We start from the raw sequence: 8,733 nt of genomic DNA, 5'->3' as shown, positions 1-8,733 counted from the left end.
AAAAAAAAAAAAAAAAAAAAAAAAAAAAAAAAAAAAAAAAAAGGTCAAGATCAATGCAGAATTTACTGTTAGCTATTTCAACACAGAAGAGAGTAAAGGAATGAAAAATTAACAAAGCAAATCCAAAACGCCCTGTTAATTAATGTTCTTTTCTTTTTTAAGACTGGAATCAGACAAGCTATGGTCTGCCAACCCCTAATGAAAGAGGGGAGTCCAGCATGATATTACCCATTGTTCTGCAGTATCTCTGCCCAACATATGTTTCCGTTGCTGGCTTAGGAGCCATTGCTGCTGCTGTCATGTCTTCTGCAGATTCAGCCCTTCTATCAGCCAGCTCCATGCTAGCTCACAACATCTACAGGAAAATTCTTAGGAAAAAGGTGAGGAGTCTTTGTGAGCCTCTGACACCATGAATCACGTGGGGAAAGTAATGGAAGGTTTTTAAACTACTCCTCTGTATACCCCCAGGAGATTTCTCAAGGTGAATGTTGCTGTAAAATGGTGTTATTGGGCTCTAGACATGGGATGGAATCACTCCAGAGGGTAGACTTTGAACTAGTCATTTAGCAAATGACAAGGCTGTGCCTCTATTTCATAGTCTCAAATGAAGTCAAAGAGAACAGCAAAAAGCCTTTGGGCAAAGCACTTCAAAGCACTCATGCAGCATTTTAGAGAGAAGAAGGCGCTTTTTGGCTCCTCTCTGACTATTGCTCCATTTGTTAAAGTGGTTTTGTTTCATTATTAATGTCTCCAGAAAGAGAAACCTGGCCTTCCAAACAAACTTCAGATGCTCTCATATGACACAGAGGAGGCAAGAAAACTTGGAACTAAAAAAAAATGACAGAGAAGTTTTCAAGCCGGGTACAGCATTTCAGTGGTGGTGAAATGATTTATCTATAAAGCTTGTAAATCATACTGATATCCTGTAGTTTAAAGGTACATAGTAAAGACAGGACGGTAAATTGAATTTTTGGGGGTCTGTACTTTGTTACTTGATGGCCTGAGTTTTTTATTTAAACTCTGGCAAATACATTGTGTTATGACAAAGGAAAAATTAGGAGGCCAAGATTAATGCACAAGGTGACTGTATCCTAGAAATGGGTATTATTAGTCTAATTTGTATAAGATGTGTAGCTAGGTTTTCAATATCAAGCTGCTTTAGAAAAAGATATCACTAATTTGACTAGGCAAGTAATCCTCCAGAATTAACAGGCTTGTCTGATTTTCTTGAAAGGTTATTCTCACTTCATGACTAAATCAAAATGGCTGCTAAAACAATGGGGCCTAGATTGTGCACCCTTTACTCATGCTAGTGAGCACTTGCTCACACGAGTAGTCACACTGAAGTCAATGTCAATATCTTGAATTGCTGAAATCAAGAGGTTGCCTGGGAATCTCAGCTTTCTTTTAAACAGAACTTTCTAATCCTCATGGTGATGGAGAAAAGCTTGAAAACGGGGAGTACATATTGAAGGTTTAGACATGAGAATGTAAATAAAAGCAACCCAAAATTTATTTATTTTTTTAGGTCTCGTGATTTTTAAGACAGTCTTGTGATTTGGAGGGGGGGGTCTGACTCATGATTTTTCAGTGCTTTGGGTTGGTAATTGTGTCTGCCAAGGTGAGCACAACCACATTCAGGGCCTGTAATGCTCCATGTGGGGGAAGAGATAGCTCAGTGGTTTGAGCATTGGCCTGCTAAACCCAGGGTTGTGAGCTCAATCCTTGAGGGGGACATTTAGGGATCTGGGGCAAAAAATCTGTGTGGGGATTGGTCCTGCTTTGAGCAGGGGGTTGGACTAGATGACCTCCTGAGGTCCCTTCCAACCCTGATATTCTCTGATTCACAGAAGTCAGTGGCAAAACTCACCAGGATATTTTAAATAGATTTGGCCCAAATCCTCATCTGCATGAGGGATGGGGATGGAAACTGTACAGATTCCTCACTTGGGGGAGTTCTGTTTCAAACAGCAGTACATCCACAGAACAGCTAAGGGAGTCCCCTGGCCTGTCTATGCTACAGAGCGTTTGCAGGCATAGATATGCTGACAAAGCCCCCTAGTGGAGACACAGCATATGCCACCAAAAGGAGTTCTGCCAGCATAGCTACCCCCACCTCCCTGAACATTAGCTCTGCCAAATAAAGCACTCTTGTCAGCACAGTTGCTTCCACATAAGAGGTTTTGCTGGCATAACTATGTCAGCTGGAGTGTGTGATTTTTTTCATACTCCTACCTGACATAGCTGTGCTGGCAACACTTTGTAGTATTGGCCAAGTTAGCATAACTTACACCCTGAGAATTCCAGAAGGTGTAAGTTATAGTTGCTTACACTCTCTTATGTATGTTCATTTAGACTTGCTCTGATTTCATCCCACATAATCTATCCCAGCATGAGGCCCACCTGCTGGACTTAAAAGCAACTCAGAAAAGCTTTCTAGTGCAAGGATGCATGATAAACGCCATTCAACAGGGTTAAAATCTACCCTCACTTCTGTAAACATTTCTTAAATTTATCAGTTTTTAATATGGAAAATTCCTTACCACAGATAAATAACCAAATGTAAAATCTGTAAGGATCAGTATTATTAGTTTGGTAAAACATATGAATTCTGACCTGGTTTGATATTAAAAGCTAACGTCCTGGCCTCTCCATTTCCATGCCTCAATTTTTGGGAGCTCAGCTGCAGACATATGGTGTGGTGTGATGTTGAGAGGAGCTGAACACCTGCAGCTTCCATTGGTTTCAAATGCAGCTGTGGGTGGTCCATACCTCTGAAAATCAGGCTCTGGCATCTAAAGTTGGGCATCCAAAATTCAAGGCAACTCTAACTGATGTGCTGGCCTCAGTCATTAATCAACAGTACAGCTAATAAAGTTTCTCCTTTATTTTAAGTGGTGGAGGTCCAGGCTTTGGTGCTGAAAGTTCTGAGTTCAAACACTACTGGCAAGGTGGGGGTTGTTACACAAGCACGAGCGTGCACTGTTCTAGTAATGCCAGCATCTATTAATAAACTCCTCTAACTTTTGTAACCTTGAGATCTGATTCAGGGTGAGATTAAAAATGAGCCAGTGATGATTTCTACAACAATACTCTCTTATTTTACAGGCTACGGAGAAAGAAGTTGTCTGTATAATGAGGGTCTCCATGGTGGTTTTTGGGGCAGCCGCTGCAGGCCTGGCTTTCCTTTCTAACTCTGTTTATGATCTGTGGTTCCTGAGTGGCGAGCTGGTGTACGCCCTTCTCTTTCCCCAGCTCTGCTGTGTCCTCTTCGTTCCCAACACCAACACATATGGCTCAGCTGCTGGATTCCTCTTCGGGTTCCTGTTAAGGCTGCTGGCGGGGGAGCCTTCCCTGAAAATCCCCCCTGTAATACACTACCCAGGTTGCTCCCTTGTGGACGGGGTCTACGTTCAGCTGTTCCCTTTTAAAACCTTCACCATGCTTCTCACTTTGGGGACTATCATTGCTGTTTCATACCTGGTGGCATTTTTGTTTAAGAGAAACATCCTTCCTCATGGGTGGGATGTTTGCAGCGTAATAAAAGAAAGTGAGGCTTCTGTTCCACTCCCTGAGCTAGACGAACAAGCGGGCTTACAAATAAATATAGTTTATATTAATCCTATTGAAATACATACTTAATATTGTGTACTTCATAATATGGGTCAAGGTATTTTTCATTACATGCTGAGTTATTTTTTATTCATGATTATTTATAATATCCCCCTAGAAAGCTGGAAGCTAAAATCTCTTTTCTGATTAACATTTTGTTTCTTTCATTATACAGACATATATTGGTTTGTTATTATAAGATAGAACGTTTGCGATGAAACTGAACCTAAACCCCAGAGCCAAACACATCCACATTTGGGGAGAGTTTGAGATGTGGATCTGAACTTTGGGACTGGTCTCTGTCTGTATAATAGATTAAACCAAATCACCTGAGCCAAGGTAATACATTTAAAACTAATAAAGGATTTATTTTTTTCACAACCACAGAATTAACATGTGACATCGCTGCCATAAGCTATCACTGAGGCTACAAGCTAAAGAAAGATTCAGAGAAGGATTAGAAGTTTATAAAGATAATGAAATAAATCCACAGTTCTATTAGATAGGATTTTCTTTAAACAAGGACATAAATCAACCACTAACTGATGGGAATTGGGAATAAACTTCCCTATGGGCATTTTATTTCATAGCTGTCTATTATGGGGTTTTTTGCACTTTCCTCTGACAGATCTGGTACTGGCCTCTGTTAGAGACAGGAGGACACCGGACTATATGGACCTCAGCTGTGAGCCAATACTGTAATCCTATGTTATTATGTAAAAGGTGCGTCAAAAACAGCCACATGAAGAATATTTTGAAAGGCAGGGATTGTGCTCTTTCAGTAAAAAAGAGTAGAAGTCATTCATTTTGGCTGCATAATAATGAAAATGAAGAATCTGAACTCAGTTCATTTTCCCCTCTAGTACTCAACTTTGAAAAATGTACGAACAATTACAAGCTTTAAGAGATGCATATATGTTTTATTTAAACATATTGGGGCCTGTTTCTGATGTAACTGTATAGACTTCAGCTGAGTTGCAAGAGGAATGAATGGGTGTCACGAACCAGGATGTGAGTGGTCAGGCCTAGTGATTGGAGCAGGAGTCAGGAGCAGGGCCGCCTAAAGGATTCAAGGGGCCTGGGGCAAAGCAGGGGAGCAAACATAAAAAAAGGCGCCACCCGCTGTGGCGCTTGTACTCACCGGGTGGCGCTCTGAGTCGTCGTCGTCGGGTCCTTCACTCGCTCCGCGTCTTCGGCAGCACTGAAGGACCCGCCGCTGAAATGCCGCCGAAAACCCGGAGCGACTGAAGGGCCCGCTGCCAAAGTGCCACCAAAGACCCGGACCGCCGCCGGGTGAGTAGCCAGGGAAGGGATTCTCGGCCAGGGCTCGCGGGGCCCCTGCAGGGTCCAGGGCCTGGGGCAAATTGCCCCACTTGCCCCCCCCCTCTGGGCGGCCCTGGTCAGGAGCCAGAGTCGGAGTCAGAGCTGAGTCAAGAAGCCAGTAACCAGAGCCAGGGGTCAGCGTTGCGTCAGGAAGCAGAGCTGGAGCAGACTGGAGCTGGGCAGGAATGAGGCTTTCACAGGAGCAATTGCAGCTGTGGACATGTACATTGACAGCAAGAGATCAGTTGTTGCTGTTGGGCTAAAGCGCAGGCTTGCTGACTTCCTTGGCCAATCAGTGGGAGCGGTCAATCAGGCAGCCGTGCGGGGATCAGCTGTGCTCATAGGCTGCCCAGAGACTGAGCAGGGAGCTGCACGTCCTTATTCCTGACAATGGGGCCTAAATGTCTCAATTCATTGTCCTCCTAAATGGCAGGTGTGATGATACAGAAACAGGCAAAATAGTCGAGGCACGTATGAGAAACAGAAATGTAATTCGCACACTGCAGTGCAACTGTGGTCCGAATCCCCTTAGTTGAGCCATCTTTACTGGGCCAGGGGAGGAGACATGTTCATCGTTTCAGACAGCTGTGGGGGTTCGTGCAGCTTTTAGGCAGATGAATGGCATCATCTCCTTGAAATAGGCTAACCAGATAGCAAGTGTCAAAAATCGGAACAGGAGGTGGGGTAATAGTGCCTATGTGAGAAAAAGACCCAAAAATCGGGACTGTCCCTATAAAATCGGGACATCTGGTCACCCTACCTTGAAAGAGCCCAATTTCCAGTTCAGGCTCTTACAGACCACAGACACCCGGAGAACCTTTGCATGGCCTGAAACCTAAACCAGTGACTGGTCCGCTGGTCCCTTTTCTTCACCCGATTCAATTTCAGTGTGACATCCTGCCAGGTGCGAGAAACAGGAAGGCAGATGCCCTGTCCCAAAAGGATGAACTTGCTGAGTCATGCACAACACCTTGTACAACCATCCTTAAGCCATACACAGCGCCTCAGGAAAAAAGAGGGAAAACATAACAGGAGTTAAGATTATTTCTCAGATGGAATAGAGGATGATGAAGTAAACAACAGCAACCAATTACAAAATAGCCATTGTAGAGCTGCAGTTGCTTTTCTCTGCCAAATATAAAGGGCCAACCCGAGAAAGGGATGCTGAGAAAAAAAAGTCCTTATAAAAGGGCAACCCTGCAGTTGGGAGAGGGGGAATTGGCAGGGATTGGGGAATTCGATATACTCTGGTTTCTCTTCAAAGGAAATGGCTCTTGGAGAAAAGGCTGCTGTGTTATACACCTCTCCAATCCTTTGCCTATAGGAAATGTGTGACTACTAAAGATAGCTACTTTGGTGCAAAGAAAAAATTCTTAAAATGACATGGCAACATATCCTTGCTGGAGCTGGAGCTGTGGCTCTAGTGGGGTGCTAGTTGTCCACAGTGGCAATCAGTAGCACAGTCATGTATCCTTTGTTTTATAAATTCCATTTTTGTCCCCATTATTGGCCCATTGATTGACATGTAAGCAGAGTCAGGATGAGCTCTACCCTGACATCTGGTGGTGAATTATGGCGAGTGTGGAAAAGAACTCCAGGGGCTGATCTTATTTGCATAGGCACACCCACTCGCCTGGCAGGAAACACAGCATCTGAAAGTGGTTACTTTGGCTGGTGTGGGATCCCCAGTTTCTCTATTATTGGGGCAGGAAGAATAAAGTTTTGTTACCCTGATTCTGTGAATCAAGGCCAGTGGAACTGTTGTATGACAGAAGGACTGAGTGAGTCCTTCACCATTACCTAAGTAGCACTTGCTTGACAAGGGGCATGGGTTACAAAACCCAGTGAATTGAGAGAGGATGGGGACAGGTATTTGTACCTGATGGTATGGGCCCTCCTCTGAGGGTCTGAAACACCAATTGCACCACCTTGTCTCTCCACTGTGGAATGTCAGAGCTAACTTTGATTCCTTTAGGAGTCTAGTTACAGGCTGCTGAGCTGAATTCACTTTGGGCCAATGGTGCACCAGCACTGGGGCTCCCCTACTATACTATGAGCTGAAATCGCTAAGAGCTGAAATCACAAAAGAGCTGATGTTATTAAGAGCTGAAATCACTGAGGCTATGTTAACTAGTGGGGGAGCCTGAAGCTATATTGCTCAGCAGCTGGCGGAGCAATTTGTGGGGACGACTGGAGGAGCGGCGTGGAGCCTTGCGGGGCCGGTTGGAGTGGCCCAAGGAACGGCAAGCGGAGCTGTTTGCGGGGACGGCTGGAACGGCTCACAGGTCGGTGAGCGGAGCGGAGCGGAGTGGAGCGGAGCAGCTTGTAGAGCGGAGCAGTTTGTGGGATGGCAGGAAAGTGGACTGGCTCGTGGTAAAGGCTGCGGCGGAACCCCCACGGAGAAACAGACGGCTGGCCAGCCTCGGATCACGTAAGGTGCCCCTTAACACCCTGCGTGCCCCCCCCCTTTACTCTGGGGCTGCACTGACCGGGGCAGAGACTTTGGGGGTTGTTGGACTTTTGGGACTTTGGGTGGTTGCTGGACCCCAGAGACTTTGGGGATGTTGGACTTTGGGGACTCTGGGTGATTTTTGGGTTGCTGGATTCAAGAACCAAAGGGAAAGGACACAGCCCAATTTGCTGGGGTGGGTTTTGCTCATGGTTTGTGTTATGAATCCTGTTTGTGGTGTTTTTCCAATTTTATGCTGATGTCGTTTACCTCATGTCATTAAACATTTTCTGCTACACTCAGACTCCGTGCTTGCGAGAGGGGAAGTATTGCCTCTTAGAGGTACCCAGGGGGGTGGTATGTAATTGTCCCAGGTCACTGGGTGGGGGCTCGAGCCGGTTTTGCATTGTGTTATTGAAACGGAACCCCTAGATACAGAACCCGGCCCTTGTTGCTGCCAACTTAGATGGGCAGAAGGGTTACAGACACATTTACACATCTATGCAAAAAACAACCTCTGGCCTCCAATGAAGAGCTGTCTTTGGATGCGATTGTGCTGTGTGAGCATATCAAGCAAAGCAGTCAATGCTCACCTGCAGATGCACCATTACTGCTCCTCGCTTATTTTCACACCTGCTGCCACTCACACTCCTTGGCATTGAAGAAGGTATCTATGCCCATCTGGGCATTGTGGCTGCATAATTTTATATCCGCCTTGATTTTATTAACAATTCTCTCAAAAAAAGTTTAGGTTGTAGAATTACATTCTCGTCAGGAAATGACAAAACTAAGGATGTATATGTAACATTAACGCTGCCCCCTTTTGCACATACATTACCCTACCATCTTTAATAACAAGATCACACACCATTTCTATAATAATACAATATAATTTTTCTACACCTTATATACACATATGTAGCATGCTGCTCTGTGGAGGCCAGACATACAGAATACATGAAAGTCACTTATATCCAAGAAATCGGACCAACCCAAGTGGTCAAAAATCATGAGTTAAGCCCCCCAAATAATATATTTTGGATTCTTTTTATTTACCTTCTTATTTTTAACCTTGAAGGGGTCATGTTTTCAAGCTTTTCTTAATGGCAACATTACTTAACTGAATAAGGAAACAGCTTCAGACTTCAGTGAAGTTGTACCCACTTAACACACTGCTATACTTAAGCCTGGCATCTTGCATCTGAAGAAGTGAGGTTTTTTTACCCACAAAAGCTTATGCCCAAATAAATCTGTTAGTCTTTAAGGTGCCACCGGACTCCTTGTTGTTTTTGTGGATACAGACTAACAGGGCTACCCCCTGATACTTAAGCCTAGGAATCCCTCACCTG

At 44.5% G+C, this 8,733-nt stretch overlaps 1 protein-coding gene across 1 annotated transcript in view; it reads left to right on the top strand.

The window, feature by feature from the left end:
- LOC112112677 (high-affinity choline transporter 1-like) overlaps positions 1 to 3,748 on the top strand; it is a 40,881-nt gene extending 37,133 nt beyond the window's left edge. The window contains exons 7-8 of the mRNA XM_026651669.1: positions 163 to 380; positions 3,109 to 3,748. Of these exons, the coding sequence (XP_026507454.1) occupies positions 163 to 380; positions 3,109 to 3,642 (752 nt within the window). The 3' untranslated portion in view covers positions 3,643 to 3,748. The remainder of the gene's footprint in view (positions 1 to 162; positions 381 to 3,108) is intronic.
- Positions 3,749 to 8,733: the final 4,985 nt, after the last annotated feature.

The sequence above is a fragment of the Terrapene carolina genome, unplaced genomic scaffold (assembly GCF_002925995.2).
Source record: "Terrapene carolina triunguis isolate 2854851 unplaced genomic scaffold, T_m_triunguis-2.0 Scaffold97, whole genome shotgun sequence".
In the NCBI taxonomy this organism is placed as follows: Eukaryota; Metazoa; Chordata; order Testudines; family Emydidae; genus Terrapene; species Terrapene triunguis.
Note: the sequence above shows the minus strand (reverse complement) of the source record. Positions and strands in the feature narration are given on the sequence as shown.